The sequence below is a fragment of the Neodiprion lecontei genome, chromosome 3 (assembly GCF_021901455.1).
Source record: "Neodiprion lecontei isolate iyNeoLeco1 chromosome 3, iyNeoLeco1.1, whole genome shotgun sequence".
Lineage (NCBI taxonomy): Eukaryota > Metazoa > Arthropoda > Insecta > Hymenoptera > Diprionidae > Neodiprion > Neodiprion lecontei.
Window position 1 is genome coordinate 20,817,966 of NC_060262.1, and position 27,519 is coordinate 20,845,484.

General features: G+C 38.3%; 5 protein-coding genes across 15 annotated transcripts; 3 read left to right on the forward strand and 2 right to left on the reverse strand.

Moving 5' to 3' along the window:
• Positions 1–443: 443 nt before the first annotated feature.
• Positions 444–3,739, forward strand: LOC107227423 (glycerophosphodiester phosphodiesterase 1). The gene is made up of 5 exons (XM_015668559.2): positions 444–1,598; positions 1,698–1,873; positions 2,116–2,317; positions 2,619–2,848; positions 2,968–3,739. The coding sequence occupies exons 1-5, from the start codon at positions 1,257–1,259 to the stop codon at positions 3,107–3,109; spliced, it is 1,092 nt and encodes a 363-aa protein (XP_015524045.1). The 5' UTR covers positions 444–1,256; the 3' UTR covers positions 3,110–3,739.
• LOC107227424 (noggin-2) lies at positions 3,607–12,682 on the reverse strand. Of its 3 annotated transcripts, none has more exons than XM_015668560.2 (3): positions 12,145–12,682; positions 7,137–7,516; positions 3,607–4,493 (listed from the first exon to the last, which is right to left on the reverse strand). In XM_015668560.2, the coding sequence occupies exons 1-3, from the start codon at positions 12,157–12,159 to the stop codon at positions 4,118–4,120; spliced, it is 771 nt and encodes a 256-aa protein (XP_015524046.2). In that variant the 5' UTR covers positions 12,160–12,682; the 3' UTR covers positions 3,607–4,117. The 3 variants fall into 3 exon arrangements, with proteins under 3 accessions (XP_015524046.2, XP_046590766.1, XP_046590767.1); XM_046734810.1 differs by having other exon boundaries at positions 3,607–4,511; XM_046734811.1 differs by lacking the exon at positions 12,145–12,682 and adding an exon at positions 7,579–8,897 and having other exon boundaries at positions 3,607–4,511.
• Positions 12,683–12,794: 112 nt separating this feature from the next.
• On the reverse strand, positions 12,795–17,996 carry LOC107227415 (PRKCA-binding protein). Of its 9 annotated transcripts, none has more exons than XM_015668548.2 (6): positions 17,935–17,996; positions 16,321–16,435; positions 15,970–16,035; positions 15,416–15,734; positions 14,726–14,921; positions 12,795–14,579 (listed from the first exon to the last, which is right to left on the reverse strand). In XM_015668548.2, exons 2-6 carry the CDS (start codon positions 16,335–16,337, stop codon positions 13,879–13,881), a joined length of 1,299 nt encoding a protein of 432 aa, XP_015524034.2. In that variant the 5' UTR covers positions 16,338–16,435; positions 17,935–17,996; the 3' UTR covers positions 12,795–13,878. The 9 variants fall into 9 exon arrangements, with proteins under 9 accessions (XP_015524034.2, XP_015524033.2, XP_015524030.2 ...); XM_015668547.2 differs by lacking the exon at positions 17,935–17,996 and adding an exon at positions 16,608–17,068; XM_015668544.2 differs by lacking the exon at positions 17,935–17,996 and adding an exon at positions 16,608–17,068 and having other exon boundaries at positions 16,321–16,464.
• On the forward strand, positions 17,359–20,541 carry LOC107227416 (uncharacterized protein C16orf52 homolog A). Its single transcript, XM_015668550.2, has 3 exons — positions 17,359–17,817; positions 17,959–18,171; positions 18,941–20,541. Exons 1-3 carry the CDS (start codon positions 17,715–17,717, stop codon positions 19,126–19,128), a joined length of 504 nt encoding a protein of 167 aa, XP_015524036.1. The 5' UTR covers positions 17,359–17,714; the 3' UTR covers positions 19,129–20,541.
• Positions 20,542–20,682: 141 nt separating this feature from the next.
• Positions 20,683–27,509, forward strand: LOC107227439 (intraflagellar transport protein 172 homolog). Its single transcript, XM_015668583.2, has 9 exons — positions 20,683–20,833; positions 20,901–21,044; positions 21,141–21,253; positions 21,365–21,550; positions 21,622–23,851; positions 23,960–24,520; positions 24,596–25,039; positions 25,119–25,451; positions 26,247–27,509. The coding sequence occupies exons 1-9, from the start codon at positions 20,795–20,797 to the stop codon at positions 27,417–27,419; spliced, it is 5,223 nt and encodes a 1,740-aa protein (XP_015524069.1). The 5' UTR covers positions 20,683–20,794; the 3' UTR covers positions 27,420–27,509.
• Positions 27,510–27,519: the final 10 nt, after the last annotated feature.

Here is a 27,519-nt window from a genome sequence, read left to right on the forward strand (position 1 = left end):
GAATTGTCCATTTTTTTTGCCCTTGTATGCTCGTGCCTAACATTTATGACATTTATTTACAAACAAAAAATTACCGTTGCGTTTGTTCAATTGGTTTCTTTATCACTTGCTTGAAAAAACTGATAGTCGCGCAGTCGGTCGAGTAACGTCACATTATTTGTGATTTAGGAGAAATTATGATCTAGTCTGCCTTTATACGTTTTACGGCGTTCCACTCAGAAGGTTTGCCCCGATGCCGGGCGACGCATGCACGGAACGAGTGCCCCCTGTTCGAACCAGTGCGCACTCAGTGCAACCAGTGGAAAACGCTAATAGAGATCAGTAGAGTCGGCCAATCGGATCCTGCGAGACAAAGAAAGGATGTAGCATTACTACTTCTCTCTCTATATCGTTTTCCGCTCATACGGAAGAGTGTACCAGGGCTTCCTTCATGTCTATAGGTATTTCTAGGGCCAAGGTAGAGCCAGTGAAAAACGCTGTAGGTATGCATCTTAAAAATATAATTAAAATTTTTATGATAATGATGATGATGACGGTATTTGTATATTGGCACAATGCCGTAAGGGACATAGCCAACAGCAAAAAAGAAGGAAGAAAAATAAGAATATTTAAAAACGTTATCTGACGTTGTGGCTGAATATCGAGCTAGATATTTTTTGAAACAAGTTACTGTGTGTACAATGGCGTCTGTCATATGAGTTTGAAGCCGCGCTTGAAGCCGCGGGTCGATCAAGAAAGAGGCAGTGTGAGTGGTGCGTGGGGCGTGACCGTTCGGCTGATACATTAACCGGATTAAAAATGACGCTATGTATTAAAATCGGACTGTCGAAAATCTGAAAAGATGAGATAGACTCCGGTTCATAGGGAGAATAAAAAGAATCAAATTTGAAACCATAAATCGGAGGTGAAAATGACACTCTACGAATCTGAGAACACTAAATTACTTTGCGGCGCTATACTCTAAAATTACCTTAAACGCTGATTAATCTACAGTCGGGCTCTATCTTAGAATCCAGTTGAATTTTGCTTTTTTAATGTCGTATTCGACACTCTAAACGGCAGTAACATTTGCAAAGTTATTGATGACATTCTTCACAGATCACACTTTGGAGTAAGAAAATTTCTAAATGATATCACCGCGATTTAAAATAACAGTTTCATAAAAATCCCATTGCCAGAGCGACCTGATCAAATGCGCTTAAAGTCATCTTCTATCTAATTTTTTATATAATACAATCATCCAAGATACATCCAAGATGAGTGGAAAGTATCTAGAGATTTACACTGGGTGCTTCATGGCTTGGATTTACCTGCAAGCATCTTGGACTATTCTGACTAGCATCTTTTATCAATTCTCTGTGCCATGGGCAATATGGGCTGCGTTGGTTCTCACTATCAGTCTACAGGTGGCCAGAATTCCACCTCCGAGTTCAGAGGTGGTCAGAGAAGTATTAGGCGTCGATCCTTTGACGGAAGCCAAGGATGAACAAGGAGGTGATAGTCACGGTACCTCGGATCATCTGTATTGCATGAGAGTAGTCGGACATCGTGGGGCAGCTTTTGATTATCCAGAAAACAGCCTCAACGCTTTTCGAAATGTAAAAACTAACATACTAACACTGCAATTTTTTTTTTATTTATAATATCATCGTTGTTAACTGTTTTCAGTTCATGGTTATGAGATTTTCCTGTTTTAGTGCAAAAACAGAGGGTGCAGTGCAGTTGAATTTGATTTGGCATTAACTAAAGATGGTGTCCCAATTATATTTCATGACCTTACTATAGAGAGACTGACAGGGAAGTCGGGAACTGTTAAAGAAATGACTTGGAATCAGTTGAAGGAATTAGACATCAGTCGAAATCATCCTCTGAGGTATATTTCAGCATTTAGACAGTCTGAAATTCAAAAGTCATTCCTATATTACAATTTTTGTCAATGAAGAAACTCAAACTTTATGCACACAGTTGCATATGTTAGCAAAAGAAGAAGAGAAACGTAGTTATACAAAGATGCAAGCATTTTCATCACCGAGCTCTTAATTACCGCATTCCTGAAAGATATCATTTCTTTTGCAATTTCAAATACTCCATGTAATTCCCGTAATTTCATTTCAGAGAAAAGTTTATTGGAGAGGATAAAATTGCTTTACTAGAAGATGTGCTGACCGAATGCATCCGTAATGATCTGCGAATGTTTATCGATATCAAAGAAAAGAGCCTTGAAATAGTACAAGTCATTCTGGATGCATATAACAAGCATCCCAGTCTTTTCAAAAGAGCTGTAGTAACCAGTTTCAATCCAATCATTATTTACTTGGTGCGTAAGATTGGAATTATCGATTATTTATCACAAATGAATATGAATTAATTGACAACAAATGTGGTCGTTAGCTAACAACCGAATAAATATGAATAACAAGGAATCATTTTGGGTATGCAGTTTGCTTTAATGTCTCGTGTCAAGAAATCTTGGGTCTTAGGAATTACCAATACTTTTGTATCGTATTATTATTCCATTGCCGGATAATAATATTAAAGTGAAACGTATTCTTATTCTTGTATAAATGATAAATATTGTGTGGAACTAGACGTGTAATAAAATTCAATATTTTTTGCAGATCAGAAGAAAAAATCCAAAAATCGTGTGCAGTATAGCCTGGAGGCCTCAACTCATATCGCGAAAATCATATCAAGGTTTGGAAGGTCCGGGTCTACCGCGCTTCTCTAATCCCTTCAAACATGCATTGGCTGCTATTCTAGACTGTCTACATGGCTGGGCTTTGTCACGGTTCACTTATCATTTACTGGGCCTGTCTGCAATATTGTTGCATAAAGACATCGTCACCCCGTAAGTGAATTTTTCCTTTGGTGATAAATTAAAAAAAACGCTAAAAAATGTATGCTACATGCAAAAACTTGATTGGGTGATGTTGAAAAATTTGATTTTGTCTTTTCTTAACTACTCAGGGAAGTGGTGAGGAAATGGAACGTGCGTGGTGTTCGGGTGATTGTTTGGAACGTGAATCTACCCTCAGAAAAGCTTCATTATTCTAGACTCCTCAAGGTGACATATTTGACGGATACTTTGATAGGAGAAAAAAGTGCGTGATGAAGCCTTTACCAAATTACTGTACGATAATACTAAATGATAAATTTGTATGATATGAAAGATCTGATTATAGATCTGGCAGCTACCCAAGCTAGCAACAATTTGAGGTATTTTCAAGTATGTAATAATATTTGTTATTTTGTAACCACTTGCATTTCAACAATCAGTATTATACAACTCGACATTATTTTCATAGCATATACATATATATATCTGCATATGTATATATATATATATATTTAGATCTATGATACTGCATTAGTCCATATTATTTATATTTAAAGCTTTCTTTTTATACACGTGCATAAATTCAGCAAAGACAAAAAAATATCCGAGAGTGCTGGCACTGGAATATCTAATCAAACAATAGATTCTAAATTAAGAATTACCATTTCAAGTACAATTTTAATTTTGAAATTCTTAAGTATTTTAGAATTGAAATGTTTATGAAATAAACTCTAGCCCCGTTTATGCTGCTAAACTTTTTTTTACAAATCTATTTATATTTTATATTGACTCTTGTCATCAAGTTATTTAATCACTCAGAGAGCTTGAATGATGATGTATACATGCCATGTTGATATCAAAGGTAACATAGTATGAAATATAAGCTATCCAGCAGAAAAATAATTGTTTCTCATTCCAGTCTCTACCTCTCTCTACCTTACTATTAGATCTGAGCTTATCAAAACATCACAAACAATGGCAAGTATAAAATTCATGAAGTTTGGGCTCCCAAACGACTGACGAATATTTATAATGTATAAAAATAAAAACCAACTTTGTTAGAATGCCTTAATCTTACTTACACAGCTTAAATGTTGAATTAAATTCTACTTAAACTCCGTTTCTAACAGACAAATATTGAAAAAAAAACATAATAGAGCATGACGCGCATCTTTTCTCATCAATTTGTCGGTTCGTAAAATTCTACTCAAATCGTCATTAAATTTGGACTGACTTAATTCATTTCTATCCAGGATCTAGCCTCGGCGAAGTAATCAATAATTACACTTGACTTGTATCGGCGTTCTTGGAACCACGAACTATGTGAGAACAGGAACAGGCACACTGCGTTATGACCGGATACTCAACAGGCCTCCACTTGCATTCGCCTTCCCTTATACAGTGCCACCTAAGGAACTTTTTGTAGTTCGTATTGGAAGGGCGGCATTTCATGCCAGGAGGAACGCTGCAGGAAATTCCCTTCCCCTGCGAGCACCTTCCCTGTTTCAACCAACGAGGCCAAAATCTTATTCCAAGATCTTTCCACCTCCATTGGACCGGACAAGATGTATACGCCCACAGTAACCGCCTCAGCTTCCTCTTCAGCTTCTCGGAAACGCGAGTCCTCAGTCGCGACCCATCAGGCAATCTCACGTAGCTAAGAAATAATGGTCTTCTACTTTTACATTGAATTTCGAATCTTTACATAAAAGTAATTCTTGTTTAAGTCGAAAAGGTTTGAAATTCGACTCTGATTAGATTTGATTCAATAACTTTTTTTGAGTTACTGTTTGTTAGAGTGAAGCTATGTGACATTGTTTTATTTTTATGCGCTTTTTTATTACGCCTAATTAACTATTAGAAATTGCTAAGAATTACCACTTGAAAACTTATGACACTTTTAACTTTCCTTTTATCTGTTTTCAGAGAAAAAAAGGAAGTTATTGTAATCACCCAGAGAATGAAATATTGCGTTTTCACCAAATCTCGACGAATTTTCGGATGAATGTCTGTGTAATTTTAGTCTGAATTGACGCAGATTTTTCAAACTTAAAACTGATTAGATTTTACCTTTCATCGATTCAGCACTTTACGAGTTATTTAGATAACAACATCACAAAAAATAAAATAAGAATGACGTCTAGAGAATGGATGACGGATTCAAATGAAAATTGGTACCATAATTTGTTTTTTGGGTTGATCACGAATGTAAAGTTAGATTATTTTCTTATGTTATAAAGGATATCTCGATAACGGATCAACAAATTTTTATGATTTCTGTCTCAATCAATGCAAATCTTTTTAGGTAAGAACTGATTAAATTTTGGAATCAAATGGGTCTAGTAATATTTCTATTATTTAAAAAAAAATTATAATAAAACAATATGAAACATTCATTTGTTTATATTTTATGAGCTCCAAATGCATATCCAAGTGGGAAGTTCTTAGTCTGACTCATCAAGGTCAGCCCAATTACCCACTTGTTTCTCTCAAACATAACTCATTCTGAAAAAAGAAGTGTGTTGACATAAACTGTACATTTTCACTCAAACTTTCGGTCGTCAACAATAACGGGCGATTTTTGAACGTAAAGACAAAATTTAATATTCTCGAAATACCTCATTCTCTGTTTAGGTATTCTTTTTGGGAAAACAAAGTAGATTAAAAAACAAAATCTTCAATTCTGATTCAATATGAATTGATTTTTTCTTAATTCATCATTAATTGAGCCCTTCTGAAATGAAACTGACTGTTGCATAAAAAATTTCCAAACTTGATATAACAACACATTTTCGCTGACTCTAATTGAATTACAATTAGTCTGTGCTAAACTCAAATAAAATTCTCAAAAAAGTGAAAAATGAGAGCAAAATTTTTTCGACATATTTTTCTTATGTTTCTCAGTTTTCACTTGCGTCGGAAATGAATTTAATTGATATATTTGGAAATTCTGAATTACTCAGCTTCATTCCAGATGATCCTAACGAAAAAATTAATAGCTGATGAGAAAAACAAATGTCTCACATTGAAGCAGGAATGAAGATTTTCTTTTTTTGAACTAATTTTTTATTTCACAAAAGGAATATCTAAATAAAAATTCAGACATTTTGGGAATTTTTAATTGTGTGTGTGAAATCAATAATTTCACATTATAGATTACGATTGGAGTGGTAATTATTTATTTTTCTCGATAGTAAGAGAAATCAAACATTATAAATCTCGATGAATGTTAGCTCAAACTGAGTTATCTTTCACGACGAAAATTTGATGATTCTTCAACTGATACGTCTTACAAATTTCTGATAATAGACTAATAAAAATCAATGGATGCAAACAAGAAAAAACAACGCTGTGCAATATAGTTTTACGTTAAACAAGCGGCTTTAAGCTGGCAGTGACCCAGTCCTTGAACTTTTCGTTTTCACACTACGAATTCAGATTCATGATTAACGATTTAATAACCCTCAGGTATCATATTACATGAAAATATTTCGACTTTTTTATTTTGAATTACAATAATGGATCCACCGTTACAAATTTCTGGAGTCTGACCTTCGATTCGTTATCGATGATCCAAAAAATTTCCACCTACTAATTTCTAACAAAATCAAAAATTTTTTTCAGATTTTTTTCCACGATATTGGATTCGATATTTTAGATTTCGCAAATCTGACCTCAGATTCGTGATCGGCCACCCACCGAACCTTCGAATACCAATTTCCAGTGAAAGCCAAATGTTTTTAGTTTTTTTTTCAGCATATTGCATACGCCAACTTTAAATTTTGCACATCTGAATGTAGATTCGTGATCAGCGACTCAAAAAACCTTACGGTACCAATTGAAATTCAAATCCGTCCATCCGTTCTGAAGATATCATTTTTATTTTATTTTTTAGATCTTGTTATTTAAATAATGCAAAAAGTACCGAACTGACCAAAGCCAAAATCAAATCAGCTCTAGGTTTGGAAAAACCGCGTTGATTGAGATTAGAATCATTCAAATCCGGTAACTCGTTCTCACATACGTACGTATATACATACATACACACAGACGTCCATCTGAAAATAATTGAAGCTGATTCTCTAAACTTCAAAACGTGGAGATCTAGTGAAAACTTAACTTTTCAATTTCGGGGTGATTACATTAACTTCCTGTTTCATCCGAGAACAAAGAAACGGTAAGTTGAAAAAGTACCTCGAAAAAAATTTTTGAATCACATCTGGTAGTGAAAATTCCGAGTCTTTTGGACTTAAGCGAGAATTACCCGTATAGATCAGAGATTTTTCATCTCACTATTTACCCCAGGTGTAAAGTTTGCAAGGCCTCTGGCATCTCTCCCGTCGGAACAAGACGTCCCCGGTGATCAGCGCGGAATGGAAATTCCCAGGAGAGACGCGTCGTCGCGTTCGGTCGCGAGTTTGACATGAACGCCGCATCGTAATCTGCCCCTAGCAGTGCGAGAAGCCGCGTTTCCTCGCGCTCTTCGGGCGGCGGGTCCAGCGTGTTGTCCGTCGACTCAGGGAGCAGCACCGACAGCCAAGACTCGGCGGGCCGCAAGCCGTGATCATGTGGGGACCCCGAGCCATTCTGCGACTCCCCGCGAGTACGCGATTGCAGAAACGGAAGTGAAAGCAAGACCGCTACCCACCAGCCGCCCCACCGCGAAATGCAACTCCGCATCTGAAAAATTATTCGTTTGATGAAAGGATAATCGTATTTAGCATTGCCGACAATTTCATTACCAGTACTACTCCAGCTTCGATTGCCAATCCGGTCGATCAATAGAGCGATGACGAAACTGCCGTTTGAGCTGCTTAATTGTAGGTGGTAATTGTGATAGGTAAAATTGAACTTACAAGGAATTCAAACACCACGAATTTAGCTGGAATACGGGTATTTGAATGCAGTTTGAAAGAAGTTCCGCGGGGTTATTATGATTTCACAAGATTTTGAAAAAGTTTTCTACAATATTTCACTATATTTTACGGCAAAAAGGTTACCTGTATTTAATTCCTGGATGCACGGAATTCGGTTGGTTTTTACAGATTCCATGAGAGTTCATGGAATTTCCATTACATTTATATTGCATCCGAATTTCTACTAATCTAATGTGATCTACCTTATATGTATGTCATGATACTATAAGAAGTAATTTCGTACAAATTTACGAGGGTTATGCAGAATACAATAAACTTTACGTAACTTGTCGAGCTTCCAGGAGCATTTTGTAAAGGGCGTATATATTGTAAGATTTTCGTAGTTTTTTTCAAAGTTGCAGATTCTACGTCTTGATGTAGATTTTCTCGACGGATCTTCATGTGATTTAAGAAATTCCATCAAGTTTCACGAAAAATCGCAGAACTAGAATGAGTTTACGTGATTTTTGAAGATTTTCGCAAATTATCGATATTTCCATAATGTTTTACTTATCTGTGGTAAGACTTTTGACGGATTTCAATGGAATTTATTTGAAATTGTGTGGATTTGTTTCATGCATTAAACAGTCCAAGTTATAAGCTATATCCCATTCCCGTGCACAGTACTCAAAAAATCAACCTCCGTATCACAGCTTTTGCCGAAACTTCTAGGGGTGTTTCTTTGGCCCAAAATACAGAGTTTTTGATTTATAGTTTCATCCATCGGGTCGTCCTTGGCTCTTCTTACAATACATCAGATTGTCGAATATTTGCAGATCATGCTTAACTATGGCCATGAAATAATAATATATCCGTCTATATCTGAATGAGAACCTCTCATCGAAACTTGAAAAGAGAGTAGTGAAAATTAATATTTCTCGAAAAAACACAACGATTTTTGTTTATTAAGGTGTTCCGCTCATTGAGTTGCAGATATAAGTAATTTTAATCGGAGTGAAGAACTGCCCAATGGATGAATTTATTATCAGAAGCTCCATACTTTGGGATAAAGAAATACCGCTAAGAATTTCAGCAGATCCTTTGATTGAAAGGTCTGATATTCTGCTTGTGAGAATTTTTGCGATTACGCCCTCATCGACCTAGTTTTAAAAAATAATGATTATTCATAAAACTTCCGCTAGTAAAGAAATTGCGCAATCTCAAAAACGCTGACTCCTTATGCGTCGTGGTTAGTTAACGCGTGCGTTGAACGGTGTACATAAAAACTAGGCGTAAAGACGCGAGTAATACGAGATTGATTAAGAGATTGATGTCAATGCGAATAGTATAATTGAGTCACAGATTATGAATCCGCGATACAAATACAATGTAATAGTATACGTTATACTTGTATATTAGTATGCATGGTATAATTATATGAGTTGGCGGAAATTATTTAAAATTTAGAGACATCATTTTTACAGTTGGATCCTGCAGGTGAAGTTGAGCGATACGATACATTCGTGCATATAGCGTCCGCTGTACAAGCGTAATTCGTGTGCGCATGATAATAAGAAGGAAAGACCAAACTGGTGAGCGAAGATCGAGGCGGTGGGAGCCGTGCGGCACCCACGCGGGGCGCGGGATGAAACCATCCTCCAAATATGGTGGTGGACACCCTCCTCCGCGCTCATCCCACGTTAAATACACCTCTCAGCTATCTATATCTATTTATCTTACTGTAATAACGACAAACCAACTCTTAACTCTCTTAACTTAACTCTCTTAACTTAACTCTCTCTACGAGCACTCTGTCGCCGCCAGCGTAACCACTTATAAAGGTATATCGCATGCGTTCAACGTGCATTATATACCGCATATATATGTATACATGCCGACATGCCTGTGTTTTTATTTAAACGCGAAACATACGATATTAGATGGTATTTATTCTTTCCGTTATTAATAAATAATCATTTTTGCCATTACAGGTATTTTATTTGATTTCAACTTTGTCGCATTTTTTAAAATTCGTCAATTTTGTTCACGCTCAGTTTACTACCAAGTAAACATATAACGTACGTATATGTACATACATACCTACAAATATATATATATATGCTGTTCAATAGAATTAAGTATTCATCGATGAGGCAATCTTTTAATTTTACTGATGATCCTGATGATCGCACGTGTTCCGCAAGCGTATAGTTATACACTATGCATACATAGGTATACTCGTACGAGAACGGCGTATACACATGTTACATCCGATCTACATATACTATACCGTTATTTTTTATTTTATTTATGGGCTATTCCGCGTCAACCGGATCAGTCATCTCTCAGATATTTTTTTAATTTGGCATGTGGATTGTGTAAGGGGAGTTAGATTTTTGTGCCAAAGCGCGAATCTCATAATGCAAAATTCGATTTTTTATTAACAATAACAAATTAGACTCCCATTTTTTTCAAAAATTCATAACTTCGGCAACAAATTAGATACAATTTTTTTTTTTTTTTCAAATTACGCGGAAAGCTCCATAGAATTTAAAAAAAAATACGAAATGGTAAAAAAAAGTTGTTATCAATTGTTTATTTAACAATTAATTTTTCAAAGATTTTTAAAACAGTGACCGACACGATCAAAAAATTTTTTTAAAATTCTGACATGTTCCTTGAACTGTACTACAACCTGTGAATTAATTCCAGAGGGGTGTTTTTCTTCGTTTTCGAGTAAAAAATCATTAAAGGTGTCGATGCGCATGAAATTGCGGCGCGTCGAGTCTCTACGTAATGGCGGGCGGCCGGTTGCCGTCCACCGCTACTCCGCGGCGGCGTCGCGGCGTTATTTTAGAGTCATTTTCACGATGTAGGACATGATTGAAAAATCTGAAAAAAATACTGTACCTTCACAAGGCCTGCTCAAAGCGATAAGTGAAGTTTCAAGAATGTGTTCTTCACCGTTTTTTTATTACAGAGATTCGAAATTTGGTGGTGCGTAACTGTTATTTTGAATCTCTGTAATAAAAAAACGGTGAAAAACACATTCTTGAAACTTCACTTATCGCTTTGAGCAGGCCTTGTGAAGGTACAGTATTTTTTTCAGATTTTTCAATCATGTCCTACATCGTGAAAATGACTCTAAAATAACGCCGCGACGCCGCCGCGGGGTAGCGGTGGACGGCAACCGGCCGCCCGCCATTACGTAGAGACTCGACGCGCCGCAATTTCATGCGCATCGACACCTTTAATGATTTTTTACTCGAAAACGAAGAAAAACACCCCTCTGGAATTAATTCACAGGTTGTAGTACAGTTCAAGGAACATGTCAGAATTTTAAAAAAATTTTTTGATCGTGTCGGTCACTGTTTTAAAAATCTTTGAAAAATTAATTGTTAAATAAACAATTGATAACAACTTTTTTTTACCATTTCGTATTTTTTTTTAAATTCTATGGAGCTTTCCGCGTAATTTGAAAAAAAAAAAAAAATTGTATCTAATTTGTTGCCGAAGTTATGAATTTTTGAAAAAAATAGGAGTCTAATTTGTTATTGTTAATAAAAAATCGAATTTTGCATTATGAGATTCGCGCTTTGGCACAAAAATCTAACTCCCCTTACACAATCCACATGCCAAATTAAAAAAATATCTGAGAGATGACTGATCCGGTTGACGCGGAATAGCCCTTATGAGTCTGGAGAAGCTGCGTACGCGCGGTGTGTACGTGATTTGTATAACTGTAATTTTGTGCAATATAGGTATATCTCATGTATCCAAACACTTGACATTGTAGAGTACAATAATCGAGCGCGTGGGGTCTGTTGCTCCAAGCGCTTGGAGTCTGGCTAATTTGAAATTTTTATACCTATTTCTATAACGATGAAGAGATTCATTTTACGGTCTCAAGTGGTAGGAGAAATTGATAGTAAAAACGCAAGTAAATGGCACGGATGCACATGTGTATGTTATATGTATGCCTGTATACGGCCCATAGCAAAAAAAACTGGTATTACTTTCGTCCGATCTGCATGAATCGAGTAGCCGGATTGTCGACACACGCGGGCACTTCGGATATAAAAATATTCTTAAATTCTGTTTTTACATTCATCGCCTTTCAGTGCTGTGCAGCTAATAGTTTAAAGTTACTTTATGCTGAACTTTGTCTTATCTCGAAATTAGTCTTCGGGTATTTTTATTTTTATATGACAACAGTTTCTTACGATTTGTGGTTACTGCCAATAGAAGAATTGTATTTAAACTATATTTCGAAATTGTCCAAGTTTCCCTTACTTGAATTATAAGTGTTAATCCATTGAGTGCAGTCGTGTTAGAATGAAAGTGAACTGAGAAACGCACAAAACGGATAAAATAATTGGACATTCATTTATTAATGTAAATATTGTAACTATATATATAATGTAGGATTTATAATTGTGTATGGTTTCTTACCGAATGACGCGTCATCGGGACGCCATCGGACTGCAGGTTACTCCGTAATTTTTCTCTTTTTCCTGTCACCAGATCGGGAAGAACCAAAACAAAAAAATTGATCGAAATCCAAGTAGGTATATTTTCCTGAAACTTTTTAGAACCCGAGAAGCAAACAAAAGTATATAACAAAGTGCGACTTATTTCTGGTTTGTTAATTCTGATTTTCCTTTTCTCTTATTCTCATTTTAATATTAATTTACTCATTTACGCATATAAGCACAAGGTGAACAGCAGATTCATCTTTTAAATCCCAACGAAATAAAGAAATATAACTGTTTAAAGCGCACTTTGGGAAGGTAAAATTTGCGCTAACGGAAATTCAAATTTTGGTATATTGGTATTGATCGATTAATTCGCTTCCGAATTGATAATAACTGAAGTTCCTCGGCAATACGATGCGCGCGAGTAGAACTTCGGCGCGTGTTTGTACCGTAGTGAGAATTTCTTTCGCGGATGGACGAGAGGAAGACAGACGGACAGACAGGCAAACTACCCACACACCCCCTCCAATACCAATAAAATCCATTGATACAGCACCCACACGAAAACGGCCAACACACCGGCCAAGAGACGAACCGAGCCACCCGGCCATTAACTACGCTCCAAACTGTTTTTCATCAATTTATGCTTTATTGGTCTTACTCTTTGCTATAAATAATTGTTAAATATACATGTTCCCGCGCATGAATGTATACTTATACATATATTTATGTAGTGGTGTGATATATTTTTTGTCGTATCTGCCCAATGCATATAATCTCTCCCTAGCGTAAATCACGTCCTCTTCGAATTTCATCTCACTAAATGCATATACGTGCTGTCACGTATGTATGTATGTATGCATGCATGTACACATACATACTACCGGAAAAAAGAAGCGATGGAAAATGAAAACAAGTGATTCTGGTTACACTCGAAAGTCGAAGTAACAGTCCGCTCCAAACGTAAATCACTTTATTTTCGATTAGGTTCCATACGAAATGCATGTAAGAAATTCATTATTTTCCCTCATTTATGTATTTCTTTGACTAGAATTTTACTTTCATTATAACCTAATTTATTTAAAAAAATCAAACACATGGAATTTAAGAGATCCGCACAAATTAATAATCAGTACGTTACTGTAATTCTTGATAGAGTAATCAAGTAAAATGAATCGCGGGATTACATTTAACTTTAAATCAATACGATCTGAAAGCAATGTAATGAATTCATTCATTTAATGTCAACTGTGCAAAAACTTTTTCATTGACACTCTGTACTAGTATTCATGAATATATTGGGTACCGGAAATAAAATTAACAGAAAAGTCACAACTCAGGCCTTGTTCTTTGATTTTGTGAATGACTAGTCTTAATGACTATAATTCATAAAACTAATGGAATTCGAAAAATCTTATCTCTGTGCTAAACTCTGTGTGTTTCAGCCAGTTGAAAGAGAGAATTCTACAGAAATCTGTAGTTTTTTTGTGGTAACATTTATAATTTACTTCTCTGTTAGCAATCTTCTTAAATCGTCTGTAAAGAAATAAGACAAACCGTACAACTCGAGCTACATGCAGACTAAAACTTGTGGAAACTACCGGGACTTGTCTTATTCTAATGTACTTTTCAGTGATAGCTTATGCAACAAAGCAAGAGAGTAAGAGGATCTAAAGAGTATGTGTAATTCTCATCGGTTTTGGTGATATTGCTAGAGCTGGTTTGGCTCTGTGGATAAGAGTACACTTTCCTGGATATCGAGCATCGGCGTTTCGTCATTTTCATTTGTTTTCACATCTTCTTCATCATCCCCGTCTTCACTATCCACTGAGGACTGAAGCGGTCCTGTAGTTTTGTATTGGAATGCAGATCGCGATAGGTCGACCTCGACGGGAAACAGGGTAGATTCTGATAGGAGGTCCCGGCTTTCAGCGTGGCACTTAGCTAATCCAGAGGCAAACTTTTGCAGCTGCCATACGACGTCTTGAACATGTTTATTATCGAGCAATTCAAGTTTCACGAGAACATCAGACCTCAATTTAGCGAATCTCGTTCTCGCCTCCTGTCGGCATCTCAAAACAAGTCGATATTCGTAATTGCCGGTCTCTACACGGTAAAGCGGCTCCTGGAGCGCCGCGTAACTCTGCTCCTCATCGTCTAACTCTTTAACTTTCAAGCAATAAGAAAGATACTCGAATTTGGCGTCCGCGTATTTACTGATCGTTAATCTCGTGTCTGGAATGGCTTTATGAAGATATGTTCCAAGGTCGCTCAAAATGGGCTTCACCGCCTTTAGCATCGCTACTCCAAACTTTTCCATCTGTCTATGTTGCTCGCCGAATTGCCTGAATGCTTCGCTCGCACGTGGTTGAGGCTCCCTTACACCAATGGCCGCAAAAGCATCACCAAATGCTGTAATGATGGAAGTACATGCCTTGAACAATAACGATACACTCAATTTTGGTAGCTCTATTGACAATTTAGGATATCATTAGACTCAATTGTGATCAATATTGGGCAAAAGCTTTCTGCATATTGTATTAACAATTTCATCATACCTTTGTATACTTGAGTGAGATCAAAAAAAGCTCGTAGAGTGGCTTTTGCATGAGCCACTAAGCCCCTGTATAAATTTTCTGTCCGTTGCAGAGCAGCTAATCGCTGAACCAACGCATCATTACATAATATAGCTCGAGACAAGCCCAGGGCATCTGCTGTGGCACTCCCCATTCCCTCAACCAGTCTGTGCTTGACCTTTAATGACGGAAAATCCCTCTCAAAAAAATTGAATTATAAGGTTTTGCAGCCTCATTGAAAATAGTTTATTCAAGGTCAGCTAACAAACTTCAAGGAATGTTACAATTTTAGTCCGGTAAGATACGTGACGAAAATTAAATATCCTGAGAATTCACAAATTCAATGTATTGTACTTGTGAAAATTTGATAAAATTATTTTGCGAGAATCATCCATTTAAAGTTCAAAAATTCGATAACTACTGAAATTCAAAGCTCAGAAACACGTGAACCTAAATATTCAAATGAGATTAAAACTCGTAATATCAAAAATTTGAATTACTAATTGGGACTTTGTTCATACAACGAACAAGGAACATATGAATCTCATCAAACGTGAATCTATTAAGTTATCAAGGAAGTAGCAAAACAATCTGACCCTATCCGCTATGCAGAAGCAGTGTACTTTTGTTTATGTGATTATCTCAAACACTAATTTAAAATGAAACTTTCACCTTTTTCAGAGCAATATCAAGGGAACGTCCTTGCCTCGGATCAGCATGCAGTTTGTTGTAATTGATGCTGACTTGTCCATCACAAGCCTGAATCATTTTCGCCACTTCAACTTTGGTCTTTCCTTTAACAGAGGCTCCATTAACTGCAACAAGTTCGTCACCGGATTGCAGTGTACCTTCTGCAGCAGCTGGAGTGTTATCAAACACTTGCACAATGTAAAGACAAGGGCAAAGCGGAGCTCCACCTCCAATGCTGATCCCAATTAAATTGCTGCTGTCTTTCTGAATCACGACATTCCCCGAAGTTATGGTCATCCCCCTATTTGAAGGATACTAGTGTTAATAAAGATTAGGAGACGTTTAACATAATTGTTACAATGTCATTATTTGATTTATGTGCAAGTAAGTTTTTTTCATAGAAGAACATTGGCATATATATATATATATATATATATATATATATCAATTGCAGATGCAAATTTACAGTTGGCAGCATATAAGAATAAGACAAATAAATATACAATATTAGATCCAACCAATCACATGAAACTTACAGTTGGCTGTTAGGCAGCTGGGTGACAGTGACCACTTTGTCTCGTGCGACCAGTTCTATGTCTGGACTAACTCCGATGCAGCAAGCAATAAGAAAATAGCGCAAGATGCAGTAAAACGACAATTCCTTTAAAATTGGGAGCTCAAATCTTGAACTGGATGAAACGGATTCGGAAGGAAATGTTCTTCGACCACACACACACGCATACCCACGCACGCACGCACACACACATGCAGACACGCAGAGATTTAATATCAGAAATTCAAAACAATTTTCTAATTTCACACATTATACACATCTTTGACGTGAACAAACTCATTTAAATGTAATATAATCAAAATAATATGCATACATGCGATCTTCCATCATGGTCAGCTGATGCAGTTCGACGTTAGCCCGAGGCAGAGCGGTTAAAGAAATACCGAGATCTTCGTTGACTCCATTTGTATCGGTGGAAGGTATTGTGTCTGGAGGCGATAAGAAGCTGTTCGTTAGACTGTGCCGCCGAGCGGTGACAGTGGTTGAGCATGCATAAATGAATACAAGAAACAGAGATAAAGTGAAATTAACATAAGATAAAGCATGATAGAGCGCACACACACACACAAGCGATGTGTAGTTTGTGATAAGTAAACCAACATTTTATCCTCCTCGAAGAAAAAGTCGTCCTCAAATTCCATGTTGGTAACCTTATTTAGGTTATATATTTTATATTATATTCGTATAAAACTTATACAGATCGTATAAAATATATTGGTAGGGATTGATTCCTCGGTAATTACTGTACGGGTCACTTTGAACGCTGCGACATTCTCCGGTCGGCGGATATTTTCCTATTCTCACGACTTCAATTATCTTCTCAAATTCTTGGGAAGGGCTTTTTTCGATTTTGTCAAATAAGTTCAATTGCCGCCTTTAACTTGGCTCAACTTGGCTGAATCTGATCAATTTGACATTTGGATTGACATTTGCTATGGACTAATTTGCCTTCACTCATCGCTGTACCCTTTGTGTTGTTGTTCCATGCTGTAAGGCTCCGTTGTTTCAAATTTACTGTGGTTCGTTCGTCTACATGATTTGTTTAGTAGTGCCTCCATGTTCCAAAAGACGTCAGAATTAGACGAATTTAGTCGAAGTTTACGAACACACTCACACTACTATGGGTGCGTTCCGAAAATATTTCCCAGTGTTATCACGATCTTTTATCTCTTGTGCGCTGCCGAGTTTATGAGTAGCTCTGCCTCTGTCCTAGGAACTCTTAGCACTGTCTGTAGTGTGGAACGCACCCTATGAATTGATGTACGTATGTATGTATGACACACCTGGTTCATGTTTTGGATTGAAAAGGGCAGAAAGTATGTTCCCTGGGAAAGGGATTGAAGCATTGACAAGAGTATCCAGAAAATCTGAGCTGAGACCACGGAGTACTCCGTGTTGTATATCTTACTTCGTGATACCTTCATAACTCGACGTATTTGATAATAATCAACATAATAATAATAAAATCCAAACTTAAAATCCACTAAAATCGTGATCAGTAAGATAATAAACAACAAGACAGATAATATCTGTCAAGATACAAACTGACCTATGAAATCGCAGTGGAAATATTGTTTAGAGAAAATAAGTGACGCGAAATTGATTGACGAGGAAAAGAGAAAGACAATGGTGAAATCGTGCAAGGTAGCGTAAACTTCGTATCCCGCATGAAAACAAACGTAAAACGTTGTGGAACAGTACAACACGATGGATAAACTGACCATTATATCGGGGACTTTGTTTTTGGCAGCTGACATGTTCGCAATCGTCAGTCTGGCCATGCCCGATTGGATTATTACCGATGTTGGAGGTTTGCATCAATCAAGGATCACTCAAAACTGATATTATTCTCTATATGCATGTTTTGTCAATATTAAAATGAAATTACCAATGAAACAAAAATTGATTTTCTCATAACTATACTGACCGTAAAATATGCCATGATTTTTAGGTGACACCAGACTCGGATTGATGTGGTCATGTATGACGCTGTACAACCGGCCCCAAGTCTGCTATCCTCCTGACCTTCAGCTTGAATGGCTACTCGCGCTCGTCTGCATATCCATAGGGTGTATTCTGATAACAACCACTATCATACTCCTTGCAAGTTCTCATTGGGACCGCAACGTCATTCCTTATGCCAGATGGGTTGGATTTTCAGCCAGTAAATAATGTTTAAACTTCTTAGTCTATGATAGTAATAGTAATGCGGAGTATTCAGGCTTTCAATATGAACCGAAGATATCCTCTGAGATATCCATACTTTTCTATAACTGTTCAGAAATACAGTGGGTGCTAGATAAATGGTCTTTCAATATAAGACTATGCGAGTGGGTACCCCTTCACACGCATGGTCACTCGCACAAATGTGGCATCCTCCACCACAGTGCACCCATTCACACTGCACTACACTGCCACCCCCTACCGCGCACGGCTCTCGCTTTCAACGCCAGTAGTGGGGGCGATTATATCTAGCGTCCACTGTACTATGAAACTCTTTATCATTGCCTGGAAATATAATATTGTGTTACAAGTCCGGAAAGTGGGCGATTTCTGATGAGTGTGAAGTTTACAGCGTGACCTGCATGCATGAGTGCTGTGCTTACACGAATACGAGTGCAAAGTTGGTGCAAGGTTGGTGGAGTGTGATCGCATGACTACTAGTATGAACGCAGCATGGGCAAAGGCGGGTGCTGTAATCACACAAGTCAGATATCGCCCATCTTGATTGACAGTGTATAAAACTGTGAGTAGGTAAATTGTACTCAATGACAGAAGGCATAAAATTGAGTTATTTGAAAGTGCGCATGCACCAAAGATAACCCTAGTGTGTTAAATATAAGATTTCAATTGTGCTCATTACCCATGCGCCAACATTGTTGTATCATATTGTTCGGAAATGGGGCAACAGTCGAATAATTTATATTTTGCAGTGGTACTATTCTGCCTGGCAGCAGTGATCTTTCCAATGGGTTTCCACGTGGATGAAATTGGCGGCCAGCCATATCAGTTACCGAATTCGCATCAGGTCGGAATTTCTTACATAATGTTTGTCCTGGCATTGTGGATAACCGTTATCTCCGAGCTATTTGCAGGCAAAGTTTGCCTACCGCATTTCTAGCATATTCCATTGCATTTTCTTTTCCTCTCCTTGCTTCTTGGGATCACGTATTATGCGTACAATTACCCCAAAGGTATAATTATGCATTACTTCAAAAGTTTGGAGCCTTGAAGAATGGGTTAGCTACTGGAGTGATTCGTGCTTCAGAAAAAGAAGAAAAGAAGTTGTAAAAACAAATGAAACACTGGTGCACCTGCCGCCATAACTTATCATTTCAAAAACATTCCTGATTCTGGGAAACAAGAAGTACTACCTTGTTTACCATTGAGTTGACTTGTTGCATTCTTGCTGGAGGCAAGACCTTTCCATATTGTCTCTTCAGTATACCTGATTTGCTCATATTTTACCAGAGATCCGTGTATTGGCAAGCATGAATACTGTAACTTTTAAATCTCTGATGTTTGGTCTGATTTTTTTTTTATACTTATATTATTCTTAGTATCATATGTCGGGTATTTAATGGGAACACTCTGTAGTAATAATGATAACATTGATATTATAGTTGTCGAAATGCTGTGCAATTTTTAATGAATTTATGGCTTCCTGTTTACGTTATGAGAATATTAGTTACTTCTGTTGCGAGTAGTAATAGCTTATAAGTATTATGTAAATATGAAATATTCCAAGCCTAGTTGTCCTGTAAATGATTCAATATGATTTACTTCGCATAACAAATTTTGCGAGAGGAAATTGCTGTTGTAAAATATTGCTTTGACAGTAATGAGTTTCCTTATTCTGGTTGCTTAATGTATAGACGTTTAAAACGAGTATAGATTTTATTTCAATGCTGAATCTTCAAACGAATGAAATGCTATACCAATATTCCGAAATTGTGACCAGACACAACTGTACTGGATTATATATCTTATAATAACTTCATTACAATAATAAGGAAAGTTTACATTCCGTCGAATTTATGCTATTCATATATTGAAGTATGGAGGTAATATCTGGTGGGATCTATGACAGATTTTTATGGTTGCATATAAACAGCTTTACTTAACATACACGTGTAAATAACATGTGAGAGCTTAAGTATGGTTACACTCATTGTCAGTGCGAGGCCTCCAAAGGCAATCTTGTACATATAATATATATCTTGGAATTGATATTCATTTGGAATCTCTACACTGTCTCGTTTATATCATTTTAGATTAGATAGAATTGTATAATATATTCTCTCAACTTGTGAATTTTTAAACAAAATATATTACACGACATAATATTTACGTTGCATAAAAAGCATTGTAGTTATGTGACAAATACAAATTATGTTGTGGCTAATAAGCAACCAATTGTATCTCAATTATCTTGAATACATTCTTTTATGACTGTTCATTTGTTTATAATATATAATATGATGATATTGTAAAAAAAAAAAAAATGGAATAAATTTGTTATTTCGCCATGCAATCTTGAATTGGTTACGATTACGTCTAATCTTATCAAATCTATTTCAAAAGTTTTATAAAAAGCACCTCAGTCCCAGTTCATTGGTAGTTTGTCTTAAAAGGCAGGTGCGTTGCTATGGAGACAACATGTACATACCATGAAGGCCGGGTTAAATGCTTCACTTATGAAACCTATTTCAATGTGAAAATAAAAATCATTTACACTTGTGGAAATGGCTTCTCAATAAGATAAAAATTTTATTTTCCACACAAATATGTTGCTGAAATATTTGGGATCAGTTTTAACCGCACAAGTAAGTTTCGTTCGTCATATGCACTACTTTGTACACTGGTGATAAACGTAGTGTATCTTTCAATCAGGATAGTGAAAATAGAGTCGCTGCTATTGTATGGTCACCCAATAATTTAAGACTTGCCGTTGCGTCGTCTGATAGATCAATATATCTATTCGATGAAAAAGGAGTAATGAAGGATAGATTTTCTACCAAGCCTGCAGACCCTAAAGTGAGTTGAAGAATATTTTATAACCAACTTCTTTTTGATACCAACAGTCTCACTCTAATACAAAAATTTGGAATAATTTTTTTTGGATATTTCAAGTACGGTAAAAAGAGTTACATTATAAAAGGCATTGCTTTTTCTCCGGATTCTACAAGAATCGCTGTTGGACAAACCGACAACATTGTTTACGTCTATAGAATTGGAGAAGATTGGTAAGTTACATTATGTATATTACAAGGGTCGTAGAAATATTTTGATATCTTCCCGCTTCATATTCTGATTATCACCATGAAGACTTATACTTATGATATTCCAAACTACAGGGGCGAGAAGAAAGTTATCTGTAACAAATTTGGTCAAAGCGCAGCTGTAACTTGCTTAATATGGCCGTCCGAGGGTCCAATCATCATAGGTTTAGCAGATGGAAGGGTGCGAGCTGCAATGCTGAAGGCCAACAAAGGTCACACTCTCTACGCGTCGGACTCCATGGCAATTTCACTTGCCGTCAAGTAATAACCTTGATAACCTACCATATCAGTATTCTCAATCTCCATAATGTGAAATTTTTTCATTTTCTCAGTGTAAAAGGAACTGGCTTTCTCTCTGGTCACGCGGACGGCAGCATCATACGTTACTATATCGCTGAAGATGGTCAAGCAGAGCCTCCAGGCCGAGTATTGACGCATGGAGTACCAGCCTATGCACTGGCATGGCCTGCAGGTCACATTTTCACTGCTGGCTGTGACAAAAGAATAGTATTCTATGATCCTAGAGGTAAACAAGTGAAGAGTTTCGACTACAGTCGAGAAGAGGGAGAAAGAGAAATGACCGTTGCCTGCTGCAGCCCAAGTGGACAAAGCGTGGCTGTTGGGTCTTGGGACAAAATTAGACTGTTAGATTGGAGTCCACGGAGAGGAATATGGGAAGAAGCAAACGTACGAACATTGCCAAATTTATATACAGTCACTGCTTTGACCTGGCGTAGAGATGGATCAAGGCTAGTAGTTGGTGGTTTGTGCGGAGCCGTCGAACAATTTGAGTCAATTTTACGGCGATCAATCGTAAGAGGAAGTCACGAGGTGGTCTATGTTGGGCCCAGCCAAGTTGTCATTCGTCCTCTGAATGGAACCAGTCGTTCGGTTGTTATAAGATCGCAAACAGGTAGCGAAATAGAAGATGTCAGAGTCCTTGGACGCAAGGATAACCACATAATGGCCAGAACATCTACAACTCTCTTAGTCAGCGATATAGAATTAAATCTTCTTAGCGAAATACCATGGGAAGACAAAGGCGGTAGTGAAAAATTCTTTTTTGAATATCCCGGTGTCTGTCTAATATTCTGCGCTGGGGAATTGACAATCGTCGAATATGGCCAGAGCGAGATATTGGGTTCGGTGAGGACAGAAGCTGTCAATCCCCATGTAGTCAGTATCAGGATAAACGAACGACATATGCCTGGGATGCCTGACAACAAGAAATTAGCATACCTCCTGGATCCCAGAACTGTGTGTGTTATTGACCTTGTGACAAACGCCACTATATGCATCACTGTACATGACGTAAGGGTCGACTGGCTGGAGCTGAGTGAAACAGGTCACAGACTTTTGTCACGTGACAGAAGAGGTCGATTGTGGCTTACCGATGACCAAGGGACACGCTCACTCTTGCTTGCTGGGGCAAGTTTTGCATCCTGGGTACCCGGGAGCGATGTAGCTGTAGCTCAGACTGGAACAACACTCGCGGTGTGGTACAACGTTGATGCGCCTGAAGCTGCTACGTTGATTCCAATCAAAGGGGACGCGGTTGATGTGATTAGAGAGAATGGCCACACCAGAGTGATGGTTGAGGAAGCTGGTGGGCAGATTAGCTATCTTCTTGATGAAGGATTGATCGAGTTTGGCACAGCACTTCATGACAACGATTTCGGTCGTGTTGTCTTGTTTTTAGAAGAACTTGGTGATAGGCCGCAAGCTGAAGTTATGTGGGAAAATGTGGCGAGCAATGCCATGGCTGCTAGACAGCTGCCTGTGGCCGCTAGGTGCTATGCAGCGCTAGGCGACGTAGCTTGTTCAAATTTTTTAACAGAGATAGTGGTCGCTGGCGAGAAGTACTCATCACAGACCGGAAACGACGCCCTTAGTAGCCCGGACTGTTGGGCCAAAATTGCCATTCTAAATGGTGAGCTAAAGACAGCCGAAGCTATTTACCTGGAGCAAAATGAACTGGACAAAGCCTTGGAGATGTACCAAAAATATTGGCGCTGGGAAGAGGCTTTGGCTTTGGCACAAGCGAGAGGATGGGCGGGACTCGAATCGTTACGAGATAATCATTTAAAGTGGCTTCTCGAGAGTGGGCAGGCCGCGAGGGCTGCGGCGATCATAGAACCTGATAATCCTCGCTTGGCCATCTCACTCTACTTACAAGCTCATCGTCCTGGGCGAGCTGCACGATTAGCACTTGCTAACGAAGATTTGATAGAGGACAGCAGCATAGTCGCCGATGTAATCAGCGCCTTGAAAGGGGCGGATCTTATGGAATTGGCTGGTGAAATTTTAGAGAAATCTGGTGAGCCATCAAATGCTATCAAGTGCTACGCTCAAGCTGGCGTATTTGCTCGAGCACTAGAACTGGCTCGTACGGTGGAACCTAACTCTGTAGTCAGTCTAGAGCGAGATTGGGGACACCATTTGGCTGCTGGTGGCCACTATGATGCAGCAATTAATCATTTCATTGAATCAGGCGAAACTGCCTTGGCTCTTGATGCTGCCATCAAGGCTCATCAATGGCGAAAGGCTCTACAGATCGTTCAGGTAGAAGAATTTTACTTCGCGAATATTCGCGTTTCGGGTCACTCAACCCGGAAATAATTTTTGAATGTTGTTCACACACAATTAGCCGTTATAATTGTTTTTTTCTAGGTCATTGAAAATGACAGTCCTGAGATACAGACTCAGTGTGCAAGATTAGGAGAATACTTTGCTTCAATTGGAGATCAAGATATGGCAGAGATGTTATTCCTTCGTGCGGGTCAAGCCAAGCGAGCAATTGAGACGCACATTAATTCTGGTGACTGGACAAGAGCATATGAAGTCGCAATGAACCACATGAGTTCTGAAGAGGCTAATGAAGTGCTTTCTAGACACGTGGAAATGTTGCAGCAAGCTGGAGACCTGAGACAAGCGGAAGCACTGTACATTGCAATGAATCAGTATGACCTCGCAATTGCAATGTATCGGCGGGAGGGACATAGAGGGGATATGGTCAGGCTGGTTCGTAAATACAGACCTGAGCTCCTCGAAGCCACTCACGCTCATTTAGCCAGAGAACTGGAAGCTGCTGGAAAGCCCAGAGAAGCTGAGGAACATTTCCTGGGAAATGGAGATTGGCGAGGCGCTGTAGCTGCCTACAGAGCAGCCAATATGTGGGAAGATGCTCTGAGAGTGGCTAAAGAAGCCTCTGGAGAAAAGGCCGCGCAGCAGGTAGGATTATACAGTCCAAATTGTTGGCGTGTATCCTCAGTTGTGAAAAGTATAACAGTTTTTTTTTTTTGATAGGTAGCGCTGATGTGGACACGCACTTTAGCCCCTGAATTAGGTGCGAGGCTGTTGATGCGTCTGGGTTACTTTGATCCATGTCTTCAACTGGCCTGCGAGGCAAACTTATTTGACTGGGCCTTAGAGATTGTAAAATACGGTACCCTGGATCAGAAGAAAGAAGTGTACTACAAACACGCGATGGCTCTCGAAGATGAGGGGCGATTTTCTGAGGCAGAAAAGGAATTTGTTCTGGCTGGTAAAGCAATGGAAGCTGTACAGATGTACATTCACACTAGAGAATGGGATGCAGCTGAAGAAGTTGCACAAGCGCATTATCCTGATGGACTACCTCAAGTCCTTATTTCGAAGGCAGCTGATGCCGCCGAGGCACAAGACTATGCTGTAGCAGAGTCGCTTCTCTTGCGAGCCCACAAGCCTGAAATCATCGTCAGTCATTATAAGGTGATAAATGTAGATCCAAATTTGAAAATTTCAAATTATACCAAGGATGAGAAAATTAATTCTCTTCTATACTTCGCAGAAAGCTGGTATGTGGTCAGAAGCTATGCGTGTCTGCCGGGAGTATTTACCAAGCCAGGAAGCTGCGTTGAGGCGAGAATTAACCCAGGCAAGCTCTGGGCATGGAGCAAATGGCAGTACTGGAAACCTTGAAGAAGCTCGTAGATGGTTGGACGCTGGAGAAGTCCGAGCGGCACTAGACGTTCTGATATTAGATCCGGATGCACCAAAGGCTGCACTTGTTCAAGCAGCAGATATACTCATTCACCAGGCTGACTTCGAGACTGCAGTTCAAATCGGAGAGGACTTAGGCACCAGATTATTTAGAGTCAATGAACATGCCCTTGCCGCACAGGTACGTTAAATACACTGCTATGGTTAGTGAAGAATATGTGTATAGGAGTAGATGGTTGAAGAAATGGATGAATTTTGGAAATCTATATCTTAACAACCAATGGTTCAATGTAATTGGAGTTTGTTGTACACAGATCGAGTTGTATTTGAGTATTGGTTATTAGAACGAAATGGTAAAAAGCATCATTATCAATAACGTCTACTATTTCGGTCAGTGACATGTTTTATGATACCCACGATATCTCGAAACAAATTGATTCAAATTTGGAGATAAATTCTTATCCTTAGATAATTTATCCTCTTTGCCGCGATTAGTTTATTTTTTTCCTTCAATGATAAAGTAGCAACTATTAGAAGTTCAAATTCAATTTTTGGTACAAAATGTACGAATTTTTTATTTGATTCTCGAAACTTGACGATCATTTTTTTTAAATAGTAGGATCGTAATAAAAAGGATAAACTATCCAAGCATACTGTCTTTAGATTTGGAAGTAAGTTGGTTGAGCTGAATTTCAGATATCGTAGTCACCTCAAAAATGTCACTGAGCGAAATGTTCAACGTTATTGCCAATGTTAGTGTGTCCAATAAGTTGATACTCACAAAAAAAAAAATATTTGAGTGAAGCTCGATCTACATATTTATTAATAAAACAAACTCCAATCCAATTGAACAATAAAGTGTTGAATAATAAATACTCAAAGCACATCCACTTTTGCAGTAATCTATGCACGTACATTAATATTGAGTTTAAAATTATACATCACGTAACTTTTTTTGTTACCTTTGTTATTGCAGGTATTTCTGCAAGCTGACAAGCTGAAGCATGCTGTAGATGCATTGGCGATAGTCGGTGAATGGGGTAGAGCTAGACGTATCGTAAAAGAGTTGGCACCAGAGCTAGAGCCTTATTTGGAAGAAAAGTACAAAGAAGCTATGATAAGAGAAGGACATGTGGAGCAGTTGGTTGAAGTTGATGCAGATGCAGCGCTAGAGATACTGGCTCGCAAGGGTCAATGGAGTCAAGTTTTTGAGGCAGCAAGTACACAAAGTCCAAAGCTTCTGCATAAGTACATTGCTCAGCGAGCGGCACAACTTTTGAAGACTAGTTCTCCCATGCAGGCACTTCAACTTTACGTGCAATACGGAGCGCCGTCTATTCCCCAAAATTACAATCTCTATTATCGCTTATCAGAGCTGGTCCTTAACTTCAAGGATTCTAAGGAAGATTATAAGAGTCTTGCTCAGCTGCGAAACGTTTTGCTTGGGCTCATTAAAGGCATGGAATCAACAGCGTCAGAGGAGGCAAAAAAGTTTGATCGCCTTCTTCGTGCAGCGCACTATTCGGCACTGAAACATGCCTGCAAGAATTTTTCACCTCTTACTGGAATGGTGACTAAAGTGAGCATATCTCTTCTTCGATATTCAGACATTCTACCTGCAGATCGTTGCTACTATGAAGCTGGATTAGAAGCTCGTACTGCTGGACTGAACAGTGAGGCCTTTGTTTTTCTCAACCATTTCCTGGACCTTGAGGAATGCATTGAAGAAGGCGATGGGGGGTTGTTGGATGTTGAAGATTTGAAAGTCACTGACTTTCCTGTAGAAGTACCACTGCCAACAACTTTAAGTTTGTCCGCTGAACAGCGAGAGGAAGTCAGAGAATGGGTTTTAGCAGTCTCCATGGACCAGAGAGTTGAACAAGGCCTTCCACTCGATCAACGGGGAGTCTATGTAGGATCGTTAACGAACCCTGCAAACACAGCAGGGGTATTACAAGCCTGTATTCTAACCGGATACCCAATTCGTGGACCAATCATTAATTTCGAGGGTAGCAATCATGCAGCTGATCGCGATGATTGGAATAAACTAGTAAGCACAGCAAGACAAGCTCCTCAAGACTCTCCTTTGAATGATGTACTAATTTTTGTTCAAGAATTTTGCGGCATTTTACCTAGTTATTCATTTTAGGTAAGACCGGATAGTAATTTAGAACAACAAGCCTTATTTAAATAGCTCCAGGGGTAAATAAGGAAATAGGAAATTTCTGATGAATTCGAAGTATCGCTGA